General features: G+C 45.4%; 1 protein-coding gene across 6 annotated transcripts in view; it reads right to left on the bottom strand.

Annotated features, from left to right (window-relative positions):
* LOC122530369 (RNA-binding protein Musashi homolog Rbp6-like) overlaps positions 1 to 23,860 on the bottom strand; it is a 501,655-nt gene that overhangs the window by 111,383 nt on the left and 366,412 nt on the right. For all 6 annotated transcript variants that reach the window (XM_043657245.1, XM_043657244.1, XM_043657247.1 and 3 more), the window contains one exon: positions 21,713 to 21,761. In XM_043657245.1, coding sequence (XP_043513180.1) covers positions 21,713 to 21,761 — 49 coding nt within the window. The remainder of the gene's footprint in view (positions 1 to 21,712; positions 21,762 to 23,860) is intronic.

Below are 23,860 nucleotides of genomic sequence, written 5' to 3'. Positions count from 1 at the left end.
TACGACCCTTGACGAGTTTGCGCAACTTCTGGCCTAGCTGCTCCCCGAGAGGAAGACGAGAGGGAAAGAGAAAGAGAGCGAAAGGGAGATATTCGAGAAGAAGGGAAAAAAGAAAAAAGGGGAGAGAGAAGAGAGAGAGAGAGAAAAAAAACTGCTGACCTATGATCGCACACCGCTCGGAAATCAAATTTACTTTCCCGGCTGACTTTTTGAATATCAAACTTCTGGCGTTGCCTCGCGTCACCATTCTCGCCCGAGTAAATTCCGCGGCACGGGCGATTTTCCCCAGCGAAACGACGGAAACTTTTATCGCCACGCGAAACAATCAAGATTCCGCGAATCGTATCGAAAAGTTCCTCGCTTGCAAATTTAAACGAGGCTGCCAACCAATTTTCCAGCAACATCGTTTCTCTCAAACACGTTTCTCTCCGCGCCGCTTCTTGACACGCTTCGAGTTTCGCGCTTTGCGTTTCGTTCCCTCCGCTTCTATCAGCCGGCGGAAATAAAGAGCGAGGGGAACAGCGCTGCGCCGTTTTCATAAATTCCACTGATTAATGCGTTTCAGTGTATATCTTGCGCAACTATTCGAAGCAATTTCCCCCTCGTCTTTGTTCGCGCCACCGGTCTAATCCGAACTAGTTTTGCCGGCAGTTAACGAAGTTTTCATTAGTCGTGCGTCTGGCAAAATTGCTGTTCCCGTTTAGCTTTTGCTCATTTTGAAATTCCAAACTACCGCTGCCGCCATCGCCACCACCGCCGCTGTTAATGTCGATAATCGTCTCCGTTACGAAACCTCCAATTACCTGCGAATATTAATCAGCCTCAGTGTGCTTTCGCACGTGCCAGCACCATGCTTGTGAAATCGTTACGCGATTAATTCTTGTGAAATTGACGCGATTAGCTGGAATCTTAGCGACAGTGAATTTGCATCAGCGTTATTACATCTCACTAAGCAACGCGAGTCGCCAAAAATATTGTCACAAAATTCCGTCGAAGGTACTTGAATGTTTATAGAAATTTATCTTGAATATATCGCATGCGTACGAAACATCTTGAAGTTTCATTAACACTGTGATTATCATTTTCAGTACTTATTACATGTTTAACATAATTGTAAATATGTATTGACAATAAATATTCCATACTTTTCAACACGACAATCGTGCTTTTTCATAGTTCCAATAAAGCATCAAAGTGTTAATAACACATACAATACCAAGGTAAATCAAAAACTCCTTCACGTGCCACTGCATGTCTCTGCACCAGTATCACAAAACATAACTGCAACATCGCCCACATAACCATTTTTTAACAAAGGCACAATTAACGTCAACAGCAACGATGAATCAATACCATAAATTCGTATTAAAAACACTAAACTTTGGTCACCCGTACATACTGTGTTTCTCGTCACAAAAAATTCAAAGGTACATTGTCGAAAACGGAGATTCTTCCTTTTTAAAATACTTTTCACTTCATCCTTATACGACCATCCGCTCCCGAGATATCGTCGTTCGAAGAGGAACGTAATTTTTAATGTTTCGCCTATCGTTGTCTCTTTCACTTGGTCGAACTCCTTGTCGCGCTCCTTCCCTGATCTGCCTCAGGCGCTGCACCTGTGCGTTGGTCAGTGACAAACACTGAGTCAGAGCTTTTTTTTTTTCTAGTATCACTACCAGCGACGTCTAGTATTACGCACTTCCAGGAAAAAAAAAACTAGGTCGTGATGCATCCGGACGTCATTCACTCGCCTCCAATACTTTATCCGTTGTTCTTTGAAATTCCGTATCTCGGGAACGGATTGACGTATCGAGATGAAACGAAAAGCGTTTTAAAGAGCGCGGTCCCCTCTATCATCTGATACGTCTGTCGCCGGTTTTCCACCGGGCATTTTTTTGATCGAAGCTGACGTTCGATTGAAACGTATCGAGAAGAGATTCGTTCGAGCTGCGTCTGAATTGAAGTTGAATTAAAGTTGAACGCTCGCGGAGCATAAACACGTGGATATATATTTACGGTGTAGTACGAGCGAGATAATAGTCATAGAACGGCGGCAGTTGAATTATGCAGATCGCTTGTTACGCTGACGTTGCTCTGGTTTATTTTAAAAGATAATAAAATTTGCAAATTTTGAAATACGTCACGGACTACTGTGGTACCTAGCTGTGGTAGCCTACTGTTTACTGATAAAGACGGTGCAATTTTTATCTAAACGATTATCCCGTCTCTTTTATTTCGTCTCCATGGAGACGCTCGCCGCGCTGTTACATAACGACAGGCTTTGCATTTTTGATGTGCCCGGCTTGATTTTTAAACGGCTATAAAACACGCTCCCCGCCTTTTTACGCTTTAACGCTGCCATCGAAATTTCATGAACTTTCTCGCTTATTTTCGGCGAATCGACGTTGTTACTAGAATCGTTTAATACGTAACTCGATTACTCGCTACGTTCTCGTTACTCGCGAAATTTTCGCGTCACGTTTTTTATTCCTGCGAAATTTCACTTCGATTACGAAATATTGCTTTTGTTATAGAATTACGCGCGAGTGCATGTGTTTATTAAAGTAAATAATTGTTCTTTATCCGTGTTTGTTCAATGTTGGCAAAATGTCGTTCAATTATATTAATATCAAGCTTTCTATGAAACAGTAAAACACAGATGACAGAATACTCCAAATGAAAAATAATGATATAAGAGAATACCACAATATGACGGCCATTGATTTTCTTATACTAGACAAAGACAAAAAAGTAACCTGTTGGTGAGAGATTGATTGATGATAAAGTTTTCCATATTTCCATATTTCCATATTTTTTGTAATTCATCGTACGCCTCCATTACAAATTTCCCGTTACAATATTTTCAAACTTTCCAATTACTTTATACTTGACTTTAAAAAGACCCGCATTATTCGCGGCACGATTATAATATGACGAGATATAAAGAAATTCTATTGAAATGTTTAAAATGGCACGAAACATCCTTAATTAATGTTTGCACATTCATGAGATCCTAATGACGTTATAGAAAATTAATATCATTGAATTCGCGAATAGATATCAATTCGTGATGGATGACGAATACTCTCATACAGACACTCTCATCGCATTATAAAAGAGGGCCTGTATCAGGAAATCTGGTTCCACGGCACGATGGCGTTCTCTAAGCTGAAAATGATTGAGCAGCTATCGCATATTGCTTCGAGCAAGCATGCAGAGGTCTCGTCAAAACCTGTTAGATCGAACTCAGGGACTACTCAGGACTACTCAGAGCGTTGTCATCCTCCTGGAACGAGGCAAAACGAGTGATCGATCTATTTCGACCGGTGAGCATATCTTCCGCACCGAAGATCGAAGAGTACGTTTTTAACGATGCGTTCGCAGTCTCGAAATGTAAGCCCTCTCTCTCTCTATATATATCTGTTCAAATTTAAACAGAGATCTACAGTGAAAAAGAAACGAAACTGCCTTCGTCATTTAAATGTTATATATTCGTCACGTATTTATAATCGCAACGCGATTACGAAGATCAGTGTGTAGTTCAAATTTAAGTGTATCAATTTGTAAAGTGTAATTTAAATATGTTAAACGTGTAGCTGATCGATAGACTGCATCTAGTTTTCTATCAAAGATACAAATGTTTAATTCTACTCACTTCAAATCTTATCGGCCGTCTTACAGCTGAAAACCAACTGAGACAAATGAAAGCAACATCGTAAATATAAAACAAGCACCCGGCGAGACAGCAAATTACTCCATTCACTCGGCGTTAAATCAAAATAAGTTTTACTGCTGTTCGAAACTGCCGCCGTTAGCACGTATAACAGAATGTCCCCGCGGTAATTTCCCCGCGCTCGTATATTTTCAATATTTGTCAACCAACTTTTAAACGGGTAATCCTCGAACAATGAACAGATACATTTTACAACATTCGCGCGTGCGGTGAGCGATGGCAGCCGTCGCGGGGTATGCAACGAACACGCGCGCAGTGAAAACTTACAAATTCACGGTGTTGCTCGAGCGGAACACGATCGCTAGGCGAGTTCCACTTTCGTATCGCGACTATCGCGCGGTGAAAACGTGTTTGGCGAAACGGAATTGCGAACGAGACACAACGGGTCGAGCTGCGCTGCGACCACTCGAGCACAACGAACGTATTTTCCGCGCTGTTTCGAGAGGTTCAACTCGGGAGCCCTTGTTTCATTTGCATAGCGAACCAGGCCGAATCTAATAATCGATGGAACGTTAACGAATCGCCGGAATCGAGGGTGCGCCCGTCGGCAAGTCGGACGAGAGATTCGCCGCGCGTTTTCGTAATTTCGAACGACGACGAAAAGAATCCTCCAAACAATAACAAACCGATAACATCGACAACGGCCAAGTCGAACGGGAGGGCCGTTGCGCGCTCACTCTCTCCCCATTCTCTCCACGCGCTGGTTACACATTTTCGGCCGAAATCTCGCCGCGATTCGTGTATCGCGAAATTGGATCAGCGAATAATCAGGAAATTAATTAACGATTCACGGAGGGTCGCTCTCTGTGTACAGCCTATCTTCATCTCAACGGTGCATTGTTTATCGGTGGAAAGGAGGGTGAGCGAAGCAGCGAAAAAAAAAAAAAAAAAGGTGCGCGCAATGGAAGAGGTTGCACACGTCGATAGATAAAGGATGAGAAAGAGAGAGAGAGAGAGTGAGAGAGCGCGAGTGAATGGGAGAGGAACAGAGGGGAGACGGACGTAACACGAACATTGCGCTTATTTATTCGGCTGTTTTTCATCGGTGGCGGTGCGCTCGCGAGTGGAGGGGGGTTTACTTCGATACACCTCGACAACGGATGGCTCCCCCGGCCTGTCTGCCGCGCGCTTGACACAGATACACATCCAGCACACTTTTTAATTCTGTTTTAATCTCCGAGTTATTGCTACTCCAGAGCTCGCGCCGGGGCTTTCCCTTCCCATTCATCCGCGTATCTCAAATACACCGCATATATGATTCCGCGCCAACGACGGGAATAATGGGCCGCGGATACGCGCGCCAGCACCCCAGCTTCTCTATTCTGCAGTCGTTGCAGCTGATACAGAGATGCCAGCGAATACACGCCACTCCCCCCAACTCCACCCCCTTCTCCCATCCTCTCCCTCCCCTGTCACGCCGCGAATTTTTGCGCACCGCGAAAACACCGCCAGCAAGTCGCCCGGCAAGCAATGATCAGTTCAAAGAAATTTCGAGAGAACTCCGACCGCCGCTCTCTCTCTCTCTCTCTCTCTCTCTCTCTTCCTTCTTCCTTCGTTTCGCTGTTGTCTTCCGGAGAACAATGCCGCACACTCGCGCCCGTCCGTTTGATTAAAAAAATACATAATCGCGGCTTCTTTCTGCTCCGTACGGTACGTACGGTCGGCTGTCAGGACCTCGGGTCGAGATATTAATATACCTGAAACAGGTTTTACTCGCTTTACTTGCACCGCAGGTTCTCCCTCTTCCCCTTCCTCTCTTCCGGACCTGCTCTGTTACGCTGCTACTCTTACCGTAATTGTCTAAACGCGAGGGGTATCGTCGAAGATTAATGTTACTTCTGGGATCGGGTTAACTCGCTGCAACGTGAATCTCTGGTTCCGGCGGCGAGAACGTGCACCAGCGTAAGCACCGTTGTAGAACACGGCCGAGGAATGTGTTGCGGAGTTGTACGCGCCACGGTGGTGGTGGAGGTGGTAGCGGCCTCCCACCGTGTTTTGCGTTTCGCTGTAATTTCGCCGGTTTCTTGGCCGTTTGAGGGAACGCGTGTCTGCCGGATTGCCACGGTTCTGATTTATGGGAAACTCCGTATCGAGAGAAATTGGGAAACTTGTTCGACGGTTGAGATCACGGAGCACGGCGCGCTCGCCGTTCGACGATTCGAACGACAGCGTTCTGGAAATATAGGATGATCTAAAAATCCGGAGAATAAATATACTCGGAACTCAAAAGCTCAAGTCAAATCGAACGTTAATATCGAACGGCAGTGCACTCGCTTTGGATCACCAACGTTTTCGAAAAAAACTGCGAAACGACGCTCTCGTGTAAATTGGAAAGTTGCACGCTCGAAGCTCTGAAAATTGGAAAAACGGCGCGCGCGAAGCTGCAGGAATTAAAAAGAATATCGCCCGGAATGGAACGCATTCGCAGCTGGAGGAAAGTGAAAAATCACCGCGCGCGTGATTTTCAAATCGTTCCAACCACCGCTCTGCCGGCTGGGCGACACAACAGCGCGGTGGCGAGCGCGAGTTCAATTTCCGTTCGGCGTAACACCACGATCGGGATCGTCTCGCCGTGGACTCTTTCCCTCGTCCGGCGTTAAACACGCCGCGGGCACACAGAGACGAGCACTCAACCCTTCGATCAACAGAGAGGCCAGGCAGCAACGAAGCACAGGGTGTGAGGGGGTGGTTCATATGTTCGGCCGTTTGACAGCGAAGCGTTTAAACGCGAAATACGATCGGTTAAGTGCACCAATCACTGGCAGGGCGCTCGAGAGAGTCAAATAGAGCCTGGAATTCGAAATCGCGTCGTCATACCCCGGCGTGAAATTACGAGGATCGCTGGGGATTGTTCGAGAGCAGAAGAGAGAGAGAGAGAGATGGAGAGAGAGAGAGAGAGAGAGAGAGAATCCAGGCGGATTTGTAATTTTATCGCGACTGCGTGGCATCCCTGGGCTAGTCTAGAGTTTGTTTACGGGGTTGAGGGACTTTTGTTGGCTCTTCGTCTGCAACTTTCGCGGAAGCTGAATAATGGGTCCTTTCTGGTATAACTTTGAACATTATAGAGAGAATCGTTGACATCGCGGCACGATTTTCCTGGCGAAATTTTGAGAGAAATTGAAAAAACTAGTATCGGTGGTTTGGAGCAAGTTCAGAAACTTGTGGACAATCACGAACGAACTATGCTGTAACAGTTCGTTAAATTTGATGATACTTTGCACGACGAGAAAGCCATAGATTAATAATTTCATCAATAAAATGACGTACATTTTCTTCTACTGTTCTACTTGGAAAGTCCTACTTATAAATGAAATTTATAAACTTTTCACAAATTCGAGAGGAAGGCGTAATTTTTAATTCGCTGGGTAAATGATTGAAAGGTTGGAACGAATAATTAAGAGAAGGGAAATTTTCGGATCAAGTCGGAGATCGATGAGGTAAGCGTGCGCAGAGGGGAGCGTTCCGGCTTAGTACAGTGTGTGTGGATTGTTGACACAATGTATTAGGCGATAATTCCATTGTACACTCTTCCATTTAATTGCGCTCTTGTGGCAAGCCTGCAACTTCTTCGAAAGCCCGGCGAAGCTGTCAGCTGAGCATCCCGTCTTGTTTGGGTTGTTGCGTGGATTGGTTGAGATTAACTTTCTACACTGTTCGTGCTGTAAATCAGCCTCAAGATGCGATACATTTTCGCATTTCACCCTCGTACTAACATATCATACGTGTTAACGTATCGACGATTGTGTTACAAAATTCACGCACTACTTTAAACAAAACAGTAACGATGAAAAGTGGTTTCAGACTCGAGCGAAAAATGCGCATATAAAAGTTCTCCCATAGTAAGCTGGCAGTGAAATTTATAAAACACTTTCCAATATTTTATAATCATCGTGCTTCTGAATCAAAATTTGAACAATATCCCCATTCAACTATGAAATTCGCAAATTTATTTAAACAACAGCCGTGTCGTCACAATCCCGTTTCCTCCGTCTGCCTTCCCTCACGCTGTCGGAGCGATGATTCGAGACAGAAATCACGCACGAACGAATACGGTCCGGCGATCGTTAGTTTAATCGTTATTCGCTCTCGAGACGTTCGGGAGTATTATAATCGGCGTTGGACGTACGGGAAGAGCGACGGGAAGTCGGTCGATTAGCGGCGGGTACAGATGAATGGAATTACTGGCATTGACTGCAGGCGTCCCGCTTTTGTATCCGCGCGGGTAGCTACGTCGCTTCCGGGCTGCAACTCTTACCTCTTACCCCTTACGTCGGTTTTCGAATCGACGAATCGATCGAGCGAATCGGGACCGGCCGGCAGAGGAGGCAGAGAGAACTTTCAGAGAGGCGGGGACCTTCGGACGAGTCGGAGGCGTTCAAGTAGCCAAGGCTCGTCTGGCTCGATCATGCTTCGCGGGACATATGGCGCGTTTCATGCACGATGAAGATAGGAAAGTATCGATCCGAGCGTTACGTATTGCCCGGTCGTGCGGACTTTACAGCCGGCTGAAACTTTGGGAAACTGGCGTGGAACACGTTGTCGTAATAGCGTGCACGCGCGTGGAGCGCGTTCGGTTTGCAAACGGCTGGCTGGAAATCACCGATCAACTCTGTGTGGCGTTCTACCGTTCGATTCCACGGAGCCTGTTATTATTATATTTCTTCGGCTGTTATTCCCGTCGATTATTCCCGTAATCGCTGTGAATATTACTTATACGGCAAAGGGCTGCTAAGATCTCCGAAAATCGGTTTTGGTATCGATGAGACTCAAGGGAGAGTTGTTTCTGACAAGAAGAGTTTGTCTTGGACGAAGATTGTGAAGGGACTATGGATTTCGAGAAAATTTATAGAGTGAAATGGTGCGTTCTGACGAAGAATTATGTCTCAATCGTCGATTCTCAGATAGTATTTAGCAGAAGGCTCGAGAGAAGATTAAGATAGGCTCACGAAGCATAAGAAGTTTCTTGTTATACGTTGAATATTGATAAATATTGGTAAATGTTACATTGAGATACACCTGTCGTGATTATAATGGTAAAATTTATACACAGAAGTTACAAACTTGTGGATAATTACTTTTGCGACGCTGCTAAATAATTCTGTTATCTATTTCAAATCTAAACAATGCGATCATTATAGCGTTTGCGAAATTTCGAAATATTTTACACACATAACGCATGTGATATATGTCTACAAACATTCGAATAATATACTTTCCGTGGAAAATGATGGATCAAGACGACAAATACTGATGCGTCGATATCCGAGGGGATATTGTTATCTGCAAATCGTATTACACCGACGCGTCTCTAAAAGTGAACACTGTACAAAACGAATCCAACCCAGATCCAGTAAACTAAACCAATTACACTTTCCACAAAGAAACTCGTGCCAAACATTCGCGCGTAAAGAAAACAGACGATTTCCTAAGTGCAATCTTCCTTCAAAGGCGTCGAACATTTCGCTTAAGCGCAATGCAAACGGAGAGACGCTGCGCTCCTCGTCGATTCTCTAGTAACTCTATTGCTTTCCAACTCGTGTGTACACTCGCCAAGAGTCGGCCAGATCTCATTGAATAGTACGCACGGAAACGCGGTGTTTGATAATGAATATTTATGCTTCTTCGGTTTGAAATTTAACGAGGCAAGTGACAGACAGAGACGATGAGTCGCGCGACACGGACTGCTCGGGGATGCAATTCGCGACGCTCCACTTGCCGCGATCCAGTTGATTTCGGCTCCGCTACTGTGTCGAGCACAGAGGCAACGAGAGCGAGATCCTTGAATTATTTAAAGAAATTTCATTTATCAGAGCTTCGTGTATTTTCAACGGGATGCCCTTATCTACGATCCTCAGTCGTCGCGACCGGGTACCACCCTCCCCAACCATCCCGCTCAGCGAGCGAAGAAACGGCCCGGACTCGCGGTTTCTTCGTCTTTTTCTTCTTCTTCTTCTTCTTCTTCTTCTTCTTCTTTTTTCGTCGGCGACATTTTTGCCCGCCGGCTCGGTAAGCGAGCCGAGCGCGCTCGCGCGACCTGCAGGGCCTGCTGCTGCTGCTACTGCTCGAAATGCATGCATCTGGAACGACCACGCCTCGAGGGTGTCGGCGACGGGCTGCGAGACGAAGGAGGACGGAGGGCAGAGGGTTAGAAAAGAGGAATTGCGCGAAGCAGGACGACGTCGTTGACTACGACGACTACGACGACGACGACGACGACGACGACGACGACGACGATGACGACGACGACGACTCGAGAGGGCCACTTACGTTTGAATTTTAAATTCTCCCCTCTGGAAGATTTTCCAGAGGCGAGGCATAGCGAGGCGGCAAAAGAAGGAGGACACCTCGGCGATGGATTAAGCTCGCCGAAGCACGAACGAGACGAAGGGGTCAAGTTGGCTCGGATGAGATCAGCATTCTGGATAGCGCGGCGAACATAGACGGGATAGAACGAAAAAGGACTGGGAGTGGGAAGACCCGAGAAGGAAACGACCAAGGGAAACCTTCCCGTGCGCGCACCGGGAGACCCGGGAGAGAGAGAGAGAGAGAGAGACACTTCGCGACCTTCCGCACCTCTGCACACCGCTCCGACCGATCCCTACCCTCCCCTCCCCTCCCGCCACCTTTTTCTTCTCGCTACACTGAGAAATCGACGCCCTCCGCTTCCTCTTCCTTCGTCTTTCCCCTCTTCTTCGTCTTCCTCTTCTTCTTTCTTTGCTTCTTCTCCATTCTACGCTTCAAAAGATTCTTCTTTCCTTTTCTTCGAACTCGCACTCCCCTCACGCGCCCCGCGAGCCCTGCGCTCAACGATCCTCTTTTTATCCAGCATTGAAAGAGCGCCGATGGATAGGGGTGGAAATTCGTGAGGCAGCTTCGATCCAACGCAGGTCCACGAAATTGCAGCCCGGGCGACTCAATTCAATCGCGCGAGAAACTCGCGCTACCGATGCTTCGCGCGAGCGATAGATAGCGAAAAGTAGAAGGCGAAGAGAGAGGGGAAGGGTGGCGGCGATACGGGAAATACGTTTACGTCTATGGGATCGTGGATTATGTGGCAGACGGAGCGGATTCGATGATAAATATGTGTGGTGGCGAGATGACGCGGCGACCGTGGAGAGGAAAGGCGCGAAATACCTCTGAGAATGAGATTCACGAGCGAAATTGAAGGTAAGAGATTTCGGCAGCTCATTGTCTCCTCGAGTGTGAAAATAAGATCTTCTTCGATCGTGCGCGCGGATTGCGGAATCGCAGGATGCGGGGGATATCGAACGTTAGTTGAATACTAATTTCATTGACACGTGGCTAAAGAAAGTGTTCACACTTACTTGCAGCCTCAGTTTTATTTCTTCGACGAAGCTTTTCTACATTTCCGTAGGATCAAATTTTCAATGTCGATGTCAGATTAAATATTTAGGAATATTTGAAGTAAATTGAAACTTCTTATTGCATCTTTGTTCTTGAACAATTTATCAAGTTAGCTGTTGGTTGCGCTGTACTAATTTTCGATATAATCTCGAAACGAAATTATATTTTCGATCATTTCAACGCGAAATGATTTTTCACTTGCAAAACGAAAGACAGACATGGTATGTTGAAAACTCAAACTAGTCGAAGAAACTAAATAATCTTCTGACGAATATTTCCTCCAAATATTAAGAAATCCTCTCCGTGAATGATCTGTTCAATACACATATTCATTCCGTTTGATTTCACCAAAAATTCAAAGTAGAAGAAGAAGCAGCTCTTAACCAACATCCTCTTGCCTTCGACCTCGCACCCTGTACACATTCCTCGTTTCCACCAACTGATACGTATCGTTCAACGAGAAAATATTAATAGAGGCAAAAAGGGGGGGAGGGAGAACGCGAGGAAACTTAAGCGGCGGTATCTCGACGATTTGATATCGAGGAGACGCACGGGTCGGGGTTCGATGCAATCGTGCGCGAAATGCGCGCTGCGTCTGGCAGTTGGTTAAATCGTTGTAGCCCGATGGAAATAGGAAGGGGAGGGAGAGAGAGAGAGAGAGAAAAAAGGAAGAGAAGAAAAGAAAAGGAGCGAGAGACAGGTATGAAAGAGGATAACGGTGGGAAAGAAAATCGCGAGAGCGACGTGGCAAAGGAAACGAGGGAAAAGTGGCGGGACCGTCTTCTGCGTTTCAATATTTCAGAATCTTTTTGCTCTACTTCTCTCTCTTTCTCTTTCTATCTCCTTCTGTCTCTCCTCTTAGCCACGCGACGATTCTCTTCGAATATAGCGGACGGTCGTAATGCAGGTGACAATTGGAGCGTGTCAATGCTCCATTCCGAGATTCCAATAATAGAACGAAAAGGAACCTTCCCTCGGCGCACCGGTATTTCTTCTCTATCCGAAAAACCACCCCTCCCTCCCCCGAATTACGTTATGCATGCTGCATGTCGTACGCGTTCCCTATCTCGCTGATAAAGATTCGCCATCTCGTCTCGTCTCGTCTCGTCTCGGGCGTGGATCTGGATCCGAGGGAATCGTTGAAGGAAAGTCCGAACAGAGAGACTGTCGACTACCTGTCGACGCGGAATCACCGGGATCCCATTTCATTTTCTGTGAAACTGAAGTCTGCCTCTCTTCCTCGCTGTTGGCGGAGCCGAGTTTATTTTTACGTCGAACGAGATTTACTTTTCGGCGGGAACGGAGACGGTGATATTGATTGTTGAAACTTGACAGCGATACCGAAAGTGGCAGAAGGATTTACAGCGGGCTCTTTAAGTCAAGGAAGAAAGAACTTTGGCAGAAGAAGAGCCAAATTTAAAACAGATATTACCACGGTCGCGATTTCTTCGATATTAGAAAACAATGCGGGCCGAAATACTTTATACTTCACTAATAAAGAAAATCTAACAAAGTGTTATAAGCTTTCAAGGTGTAATAGATTTTCAACATCTCGTCGAATCATTCTCATACACTCATCATAAAATTTTCACTGCTATTCGTAGATTCTTCTCAACTAGCAAAAATTGCTTATTCCGATCAATTCCAAATATTTAAGCTCAGTTCATAATCTGACTTAAAAAAACGATGCTCACGATTGAAACGTGACACGTTTTTCGATTTGAAAAAGCTGCCAGATTCGTCCGTGAATTCCACGAGGACAAAGAAGACGAAATGGACGTATTTAAGTTAAATTCGACATCGAACGAGCCATATGAGCCTTCGTTTCGCGTAATATCCGCCGGTCTAAAACCAACGATCGTTGAGAAAAAGTTTCGCGTGCGGTGGCTGGTCGACTTCCGGCGGCGGAGTTTTCGAAAGTTGCAACGACGCGCGAAACCCTATTCTGATAGCGGTACTGCGAGGCAGATACTGAGGCCGGTTGCTCATTCCCAAAAGACGCTGCCTTTGGAGTTTCTTTGGCCGATTAAAACTCAGCTACCCTCGCAGCAACAGAGAGAGAAAAATATTTCTTGCCCAACGCCGGAAAGCGAGAATCCTTCGTGAAAGAAGCGATATTTTCACGAGAGCTCGCATCGAGCTCGCGCACCGTGGGGAAAACTTTTCGACATGCTTCGACGGATGCGAGAATCTTCTTCTTTTTTTCAGTTTTTTTTTTTTTTTTACAACTCTTCCGCGTCCCTTGCTTGTCGGAAACACGTGTTTGCGCCGTATTTTCAGAGCGTTCACTTCTGTTTCTGATGATTCTCCGGTTCTCTTCTCCCACTTGAGAAGAAATCTCTTTTTTTTCTTTAGTAGAATATTATTTTAAAGCAAGAGCAATGAAAAAAAAAAAAAATAAAATATTCCCTTAACAGATTTGAGACCAGCGACTCTCAATATTTGACGATTTGTTCTTCCATTTACAGTAAAATTAACGCAGAATAAATTTTCGTCGAAGTGAGATAAGCATATTTCAATATGATTTCTGTTAACGAAAGAAACATCATCAGTTAAACGAAATCATTTTTCACGTGGCTTACACTACATTTATACGTTTGTTTATTTTGACATGACGTTAGAAACAAGCCATATAAAATGCTTTAAAAAGATTTGACAATATATCACAGATGATTCCATTGATAGAAATAATCTTTCGGATTGCAATCGAAGAACTGTTGTCTCTCTTTCTCTCTTGAATATATCAAAAAAGCATTCGGAATGAAAATTTGAAAAAAAAAAACCAAAAAGACCCTCCTCTGAAATCCATAATACACAAACAAGCGCGAGGTCTCTTTCATCTCACGAAGCATCGCGTCTTTCTCATTCGCACGTCCAAAAAAAAAACGTCCACACACCAGCAACAGAGTCGTTGCTTTTATCCCATGACTCCTCATCTCCGTGAATCGTCCCCTCTCCTCTTAGCAGGCATCCGCGAGGGCGAAGCGCACGCAGAGAATCGCCGATAATACGTAGCAACGTCGCGACGCTGCACCCGTGACTCGCGCTCCACGAATTTATCGATCGCGACCACGCAATTACTAATCAAGAACCAGTAACGCGGAACTTTACCGTGGAAATCAATCTCGGCTTTCCGCTCGACTACGCGCGGCCCACCGATTCCACGCTAGTTTACGGGCAAACTACCAGAGCGACAGAAATGCAAAGAGCACGAGAAAGAGAGAGAGAGAGAGAGAGAGAGAGAGAGAGAGAGAGAGAGAGAGAGAGGAGAAGGCGATCTTACGAGTTAGGTTGACGCGTTGCGCGCAATGGAGAACCGAGCACGGAAACCGAACCGAGTGGTGGAAACAGCTTCGAAACTATTCCGGAACGATCCGCGCGAGCGTTCGCAAGTTGCGAATTGAAGCGACTGTTGCAACTATTCGGAGCGATGGGTGCGGCTTCGGTTGCATACGTGGGCGAGTTAGAACACGGGCCAGCCGGGTTTACCGCGCGTCATGCGAGTTGGCCCGGCCGTGAAACGCGAATTTCACTACACCGGAAACGACCGATCCCGCACCACCACCACCACCACCACCGCCGCCGACTTGCCGACCGTCTGATGCCACGGCGGCGGCGGCAGCGGGGATTACGTCAAACTGGCATAACGTATCCGGCACGCCGACTGTTGAGACTCGAGCTTCGCCAAACTTCCTCGGACTTGGACGGAGATTCTCCTTGTCCAGCGAAGAGGAAAGCCTCGGGTAATTGCATCCACGGTGCCTGGGCCCTGACCGCCAACCTGAGGCACACGGGATTCCGGGCTTCGTTAAGTCGAGACTTTGCCCTTGTCGCTCGGTTTTCGTCTATCGCGATTACACCGTCTCCGACGAATCGGTGACTCCTTCTGCTCTTTTGTGAAAGCGACGCCGAAGGATTTCAAAATCGTCCGTCAGTGATTGGAACTTGTATTCTTTCGACAACTGCAAGAATCGACCGAGCTTGCTTTCTTGTAATAATTCGTTTATGAAAACGATCGTAGTTGAAAGTTATGTTTAATATTGAAAATAAACGTGCACTGGAAAATTATGTTTTTAATAATATCCGTGGAAATATGGAAGGGTTATTAATTGGCTGTTAGGTATTTTATTCCGGGTTGTTCAATTTAAAGGCAATTCCTTTCTTGTGAAAGATTCTTGAGAAGAGACACGATACGGTAACACGTTTTCTACGAGCATCTTTCCACGATTTGAAGAATATTACGTAGTATTGAACTATCGGAGACGTTGAAATGTTGTCTCTTGATATTTTTTTGGTTCTGACACGTTCTTTTCGTTTCCAATTACGTTAAATTGTACAGTTGTGTATCGCCGAACTTACTAAAAATTATATACCCACAATTTGAATACTTTTTGCAAGTTATGTAAATACATGTATTATTTGCCTCAATGTATCTTTAGATTTCACGTAAATGCATGAAAATCCGCATGAATATTCACGTATGAATAACTAATGAAACGTAATTAATAACTATTGCAACACAGCACATGCCATATGTGTTACGTTTAATCCATTGAACTGACTAACGTAGCGTTAACGCAATATTCAGTTCTTTCCAATCTGTTCTATTCGCAATTAGAACTATGGAAAAAAAAATTTATATCTTTACCATATCAATTCCATGATTTTAGAAAATTTGAAGAAATTGAAATATCATGATGAATCATCGCTTTGCCTTTAATGAGTTAAAACTGAAATATGAAAGACAAGGCAGTCGAATCACAAAATCACCGAATTCGCATAGAGATCGTATCTCATCCAAATATATGTTACATTCGTTTGTTTGCTCTACTGTTTGGATGAGTAACCTGTCTTCTTTTCGGCTCATATTTTCGAGAACCGAGAATACGTAGACACACGTTACGAATTTAGGTTTGTTTGCTGGCATTGCAACGCGAAGCGTTTTCTGACAGTAAATTAATGACGGAGAAACACGTTGCTTTGAATGTTTAACGGAGCCTTTATTAGTTGGAAGTCGAAAGAAGTTTCTTTGCGTTTAAATATAAAGTCACTGAGTCAGCGTGTTCGAAAGAGAGAGAGAGAGAGAGAGAGAGAGAGAGAGAGAGAGAAAGAAAAATTTAATAAAAGATGCTGGATTTCTAGTCGCGTACAGACGTTGACACGCAATGCTTCGACATGACAAATGGTCCCGCGCATTGACGTACGAGCTGCTTATTGAATAATTCAGACAAAAATTAAACGCGATTGTGTATTAAAAGCGGGAAGTTGAAGAGAACGTATTTAGCTTGTTTTTCCTTTGGCGGTTTCCACGAATGTTCCTTTATACGTGCTATCGATATTACGAATTCCAACGACGTCCATCAAGTAAAATCTCCGCTGAGACATTAACATTCAAGTGATTATCTCGTTAGCATTTGTTCAAATCTTCAAGCAACAAGATGCTATTCCCGCCGCTAAATCAAACATTGAACAGTTGCGACAGATTTTGCATTGAAATAGCTTTGGGTTTCAACATGCAGAAGCTGGAAATTTCCAGGATCTCTCTTAACATTCTTTTCGCGGTTACATTGCAGCGTTCCTCTGCGTTTGTATTTTCCTAACGTTAAAAAATATTTCATTTCTGAAAGTTTAAATTTTAAATTTCCAAGTTGGAATAATATCTGTAAAAGTTCTTGTCGATAGACTGCGAATATTTATTCAACTTGTAAGAAATCTTGAAGTACCTTCCATAACAACTTTTCACCGAAATTCAACTTCTTCCTAATTACATTCTCCGAAAACTATGAATTTACATAAAAATCTGCAGTCTCTTCGTTGGTATGCACGACTTTCAATTAAATTTTCTTTTTCTAAGTGTCTTCAAAGTCAGTCTCTCTCTTCCCTTTTTTTAAAACGAGTGTAAGATCAAAATTTGGAGGAAAGTAAAGTCTTTGGTCGCGCAACGCTGACTGTATCACAAAGAAACGCGTGTCTCGCGTCATCATCCACACCTTTCCCCACAGAAAAGAACGACTCTATAAAGCTCGCTGGGCGCGACTTTCCCCGGGGGCCGCCTCGAATCTTCCCGATCGCCGACGGTGCACGAACGACAGGGAAAAGAGAAAGAGAGAGAGAGATTCAATGAACGATCGAAGAAGCTGGACGCGCGTCCCTTTGACGCGTGTGTTCACGCATGAGTAGGCAACTCCTTCTTTTGGACCATCGCCGGTAGGCAATCAAGAAGGACCGGTGGAAGCGGTCCTGGCCGATGCAGGAACACATACGTCCCACCCAGCAGCAATGTGCCAGCAATTTATGACAAGGTACACGCGCCAACACACACCCATGCACCTGTACCATACACTTGACCGACTATATAGACCCCGTCTTCTCCCGTGTGTGTAAATACATCCATGTATGCACTTATATCCGCGTTCGTCTTTGCGTTTGCGCGCGCGCGCGTGTGTGTCTAGGTAGACGTGTGTAGGCGGAGGCGAAGCTACGGAACCGTGGCTTGCCTCTGCCTTATAGGTGCCCCTTCCCTGTCCTCTCACCCTGCAATCCTCCCCCGCGTAAGGGTGGAGCTCACGAAGAGAAAATCCTTTGGCCAGCCAAGCTTGGATAATCGCGCCTCCGAGCTATAGTCGCGCCTCTTCGTCGAGGAGAGGCTAGCACGGCAGAGAGAAGACACGCTTTGCTGCAATTGCACCGGCTGCCCATCCGCGTGGAAATCATAGCTCGCTGCGGGACTCGAAATTGTCCGGAAACGCTCGGATTCTTCTTTCACCAGGGCTTGATGGTGGCGTTGCCGGTGCTGATGGCGGTGGTGACGGTGGCGGTGACAAAGACGACGATGGCGTGGATAAAGGAGAGAGAGAGAGAGAGAAAACAGGAGGGTTCAACTTCTTCGGGGATTTGAACGCAAAGGGCACGGTACCATCGGCAACGATCTCTCCTCTCTCTTTGTAATTCCGCAAGCAGTTCAGGGCTGGTGGCTCGTTGTTCCGCTTCGTGTCATCCTAGCGTCGGTTCTGAGTCGTTCCAATCGGAATCGGATTTGGGTTAGAAAGCATCGTCGAACGACCTTGAACGAACAACGGTCGTGACAAGGAATGACGATTATCCGAGAAACAATCTCGGTGATTCGAGGAACGATCCGAGACTCCTTTTATATTGCCATCCACGTATGTTTCGTGATTTAGAACGTGCAGGAGAACATTCTCTGGGTTACTATCGGTCCTCCTCGTTCAGCGAATTCGAAACTCTGCATTTTGGAGCCAATTTCTGTTGAAAGAGTTTTCGTAGATGTTTACGTCGTTATATTTCATTTCACTCAGCTTCGATTTCACCGTTTACCGATGTCTAGATTGTAGATCTAGACTCTAGATTTCAAGAATACGTAGATTACTGTGCAATCTTCCAACCTTCGTCGTACAATAGAGTCCCTTTTCAGAAAATAATTATCACATTTCCCAAAATCATAAATAAATATTCGCAGTTATTAAATAATTAAACGACAACTAAGCGAAATCTTCCTCGAAATCCCCGTCGAGCAGTCAAAGGTCGTACTCGGCTGTATCGTTTCGTGATCGTGAAACTCCGGAACGCGACGTAAGAGGACCGAAGATAAGATCCATCGCCCGTCGGTGTCCCGTTGATTGCGTCCGAGCAGCCCGCTGTTCGCGCATCGTTCACAGAAAATCCGACGATAATCCCCTTAGGGGTCAGAGACCGGCTATGGAAGTACCATATTGTGAAATCTGCCGGAGAGCAGTAATGTTCGAGGTTTGAGGTTCACAGACTCGTCCGACGTTGGATGGTATTAGATGTCATCGCGAGAGAGATTACGCGCCGCTTTGAAAGAGCTTTCGCCATCCTTCTTTCTCTCGTCTCTCTCTCTCTCTCTCTCTCTCTTTCTTCTCCACCGCTATTTCACCTATTCCTTTCCACGGTGTCGGCCGTTTGCCGGCGACGTGCGACGCGAGTTTTCCCTCTTTTTCACGGCTGGTATCCTCCCCTGCCATCCCCCAATCTTCTCTCTCTCTCTCTCTCTCACTCCCCTTCCCACTCCTCGAGGCGGCGGGTAGACCCCTGTGGCATCGAAGGGAGCCAGCTTTCATATCCCATTTGCCCCTATTTTTCATAAGCGATATTAGAATCTATCACCGAGACCCCGGCAGGCACTCCAACTGGAGAGCCAGAGGGGGACGGGAAACGAATCGAGGGCCGCACGGTTAGAAGGAAGAGGTACGGATACCGTTAAAAAAGATAGAGAGACGGCCGATTATCGGCCGGGTGGGGCACTTCGATCGCTGACGATTATCGACTCCATTCAACCAACCCGACGTGAATAGATCTAGCCTCGCGACAGCCCAGACCCCTTTCCATTCGTATTCCGTCTTGCTTCCTTGCTCTTGTTTCCATCCCGTTTTCCTACGAGGAACAGGCGAAACTTCACCCACCGTCTGTAGTATATATATATACATGTATAGTGTGTATATATATATATATATATATTGCGTCTAGCAGCCTGATATTTCATTCATCCTGAACGTTGAATCCTGGTGCGTGGGGTCGTTCGATTCTGGGATTGATACATCGCCTCTGTTTGATCCGTAGATACGTTTTAAATACGTGTGGATTTCTGCCGAGAAAGTTTCTTGATACGACACGATAAATTGTACACCTAAGTTTATATTTTCCGTTTTCGACAAGCTCCTCTTCATTTCTCTGTATAAATTTGTCAAATTTCTAAATGAATGGTTACGACTTTATTCTTCAACCAAGCTGTATAATTCATTGCATATAGTTTCAGTCACGCGTGACGTTAAGAACAAACGTTAATTTCGCTGAGATTCCGTGGAAACTTTGAAAAGTGGTATCGTATTACGTCGAAGCGACTCGTAACGAAATGTCGTATCAATCATCCACGAACGTTCACAGTAGCCACAGTGTACAAATTACTGGCGTTAAAAGAAAAACCCCATACAATCGGGTGAATCTCGAAACGAAAACCTCGATAGCGCTGCTCGTTTCACTCGCAACGATTTATTCACACGGCCGTTTATCTCTCAATCTAGCGCTATCGTTACGCTAAAGACGCGAACGTGGAGTGCCGCGCGAGACATTCGGAACGACCTTCGGCTGGGCTCGAAAGAAAGCGCACGATAACAGATGGTGTTATGCAAATTTCAAAGGCGGCCCTGGTTTCCTTCCCTCCTCCCTTCTCCACTCCCTTCCCTTCTCATCCGTTTCTTTTCTCTCTCTCTCTCTCTCTCTCTCTCTCTCTCTCTCTTTCTCTCGCTTTTTACACAATACTCCGGTTCAGCTTCTAATCGAGCCACGATGAATTTACATTTTTCGTATTTTCCCACCGCGAGCGAAATTCTTCCGGTCGTTTGTACACGCGGTACGCGCGCCGGATATAAATGCCCGCCGTTTCGATTCCTGGCACGCGTCCCCTTCCTTTATTCTTTATGTTAATCGCACCTGAATGGAAGCTGGCCCCGCTAAGATCTCGAGAGCGATTGCTATGCCCGGCGCGAGCCACTCTGGAACTCGAAGACTGTTGCGTTTTTACCCTCTCTCGTGGAATTTTCCCGCGTCTATTGATAATATGTAGCTACGACCGATATCTTCGAATTCTGGTCCAATTCCGTGGGACGATTCGATTAAATTGTTACACATCATCCGATATATAACTACGTACGTGCTCGTCTAATAAAAGAGGGAAATTTATATCGTGCAATTCAATGACGATGCAATCGTCTCGATAATATAATCGATGTATAGAAATTTTCCTCCACTTCTTCGTACTTTGTTATTTGATCGCTGCGGATGTTCATGCATTTATTACGAACCTAACTGAAGGAAGGAAATTTGAGTTTTCGTTTAATACAAATTTATAAATATCCATCCTCAAGTTTCCCCAAAAAGTATTGGCAGATTGTCGATCATTCGATTCTCAGACACCACCAAAATTACCCGAGGCAGAGTCCGTTGAATCAATTTGAAGCTTCTCGTTACAAAACGTATCGATAAAATGCCTCGATCTCGTTTGGTCGATGTTCGATCGGCGAAAAACACGGAGGAATTTTCCTAGGTGACGGGCGCGTCGTCGAGGATAAGAAAGGCGCGCGTTAACGTTGAATCACGCAATCACCGTCGTGATTAACGGTCCGATCGGCGGCGTCAAATTAATGTTATTTATCTTCGACTGCGCATCGGCGTCGCGCGCGCGTATTACCGTAATTACTAATTATAGTTTCGACTCGTTAATTACCCGGTGCGCGATCCACGCGAGCGAAACACGCCAGTATTATTGACTCGCTAAACAGAGAACAGTCTCGACCATATTTTCAGCATATTTGCGCGGGGGCGGTGAACTTGCGTGTCACGCACACGCACACGCACACGCACGAGCCGCGAATGCACAACGAAATTTCGCCCGCGGACGAAGCACGACGTCAGCAGTCCTCTGACGCGAACGCGAGCTCGCGTTTTAACGATTACCGGTGATTAAACAGCAATTATCGTCCCACGGGTATCGAATTATTGTATATGCGGGGGGAGAGGAAACCCGCTTCGTTCTACCCCGGTTACTCTTCTTTCGAGAAAATCGGGAATTTCACTCACCTCTGTGCCTGTTGGTTTGCTTATCGAACATCAGCATGGCATCCTCGATCTGTAATTGCAAATAAAAAGAACGTCGGTTAGTTGCGTTGCTCTTCGAGGCCGGGATTAATTAATAAATATTAATTTGCGTAGAGTGAAATCTGGAGGCGGATCTGCTTGAAATTTGTTGCAAAACGAACGTTGTCATTTACGAGAATATTCTGAACGAGATATTGGAAATAAAATACGAAATAAAGTGACGATGTTGTGGACATCATTTTTTACATTTACTCTTGATCTTGCAAAAATATATTCGATTGTCAATTACTGATTTAATCGCTGATTTCTGAAACGAAACGTTAGTTGATCTTGAATCGACGATTAGATTGTCCGGAAGGTATTTCAATAGACTTGAAACTAAAAAAAGAAAGAAAATAAATAATAAATAATAAACACGAGAAGCATTGAACTTGTGAGAAATATTCCACAGGTATACTAAAATACGTATATCATTCGAAGGACGGAAATTGTCACGGTTACATTTCCGCAGATTTCAGAAACAAAAGCGTGTGATCGCGTTATATAAACAACCGTGATAAATGTACGAGTTGAAAATAAAAAGTACAAGCGAGGCGCAACAAGACGTCAGAACTTAACGTCATAAATTAGTAGCGACCCTTCCTTGGTTTTGATAAAAAAAAAAAACTACCCCTTCTACGTGGCTCGCGTATCTAAAGTGGCTCGACGAAGGCGTTATGGATCGTAAACAACCCCCGTGGAACAGGGTATCGAAACTCGAAGTGCCGCGACAAATTTTCAAAAACGGTCAGCTATCTTTATCCAGAAGGAGAATATTGAAATCGTACGAGGATAAATAAAAACCTTCTCGTTCCTGCAAGCTACTGTTGAATTAACTAACTGTCGTCGACATTAAGGCCATTCAGTTTGAACGCAAATAAAATAAAATAATCTTGAATCGATATATAATCTTGAAAGTAGTATATAGCTATATCAAGTGTTTCCTCTCCTTCTCTTGAAAACAATTTTTACTCAATGACTCATTTACTCAATTTGTTGAATTAATCAACCATCTACAACTACTAAAATCACTCTCGTTGAATTTCCACGGTTCGCTCTTGATCGCGTTTCGTCATTCCGAGAGCAAAGAGAAAGAGAAGCAAAAAAAAAAAAGAAAATTCTGACATTTCACGGATCGAGCGTTAACCTAACCATCTCGAGCGACCAGGGGCATCGAGGGTGGTGGTGGGACGAGGCCCCTTGGAATCGGAGATAGGATCGCTTGTATTCTTCCCGGAAGTACATGTGTGCCGTAAAGCACAGCTGGACCGAGATTTACGAAGCACGCCGAGAAAGGCGTAGCAAGGGGATTGAGAATAGCGGGAGTTGTAGCAGGTTGGGGTGCGGGGGTGTGTTGTCGGTAAACCGAAGTGCGCAAGAGAGAGAAAGAGAGCGAAGAGAGAGAGAGAGAGAGAGGAGAGCGAGAGAAGAGCGGAGAAGCACAGGAGGCGGGAAGGCGACGCGGCTAGTAGGATTTATGGGACAGGAGAAACAATAGGGATTACCTTTACCCCCTGCCGCCCTCGGAGCCAGTCTCGCTGCTTTGTTCCTTCCCACTCCTCGTTGCGAAAGGACCGCAAGCACGAAACGATAGAAGTAGCGGCCATGCGCTCAACGGTAGCACGTGAGAATGAGATTCAAGAGTTATTCGGCCAAGACAGAAAGAAAAAGAGAGGGAGAGAGAGAGAGAGAGAGAGAGAGAGAGGGGAGGGCAGAACGCGCGCGCGATGGAATCAAAGGCTAAGGAAGAAGGGACGAGGGAAAAACTGCGGTGCACACGGCGTCGTACAGACGAGGGTAAATATTAGATTATGCGATTAACATTCGATGGACTTCGCCGGCGAACGCGAACGGGACAGTTTCATCCCGTTTGCATCTGTCAACGCGAGGTAATTCCGTTTACCGGTTTTACGTAATACGCTCGGCGAAAGTAACATCGGAGAGAGGCGTGTCGCTGGATCGGGGTAACGCGTCCGTTGATTCAGGATCGCCTCGCCAAAAATATCGGCCGATCGAGATGATATAAAAGTAAAGTGAACAGAAGCGTGTGCGGAAGTGTGTGTGGGTGTGTGCACCTGTCGTAGTTCTCCT

Source organism: Frieseomelitta varia, unplaced genomic scaffold (assembly GCF_011392965.1).
Source record: "Frieseomelitta varia isolate USP_RPSP 00005682 unplaced genomic scaffold, Fvar_1.2 scaffold_34, whole genome shotgun sequence".
Taxonomy (NCBI): Eukaryota; Metazoa; Arthropoda; class Insecta; order Hymenoptera; family Apidae; genus Frieseomelitta; species Frieseomelitta varia.
This window is presented reverse-complemented; position numbering and strand designations above follow the sequence as displayed.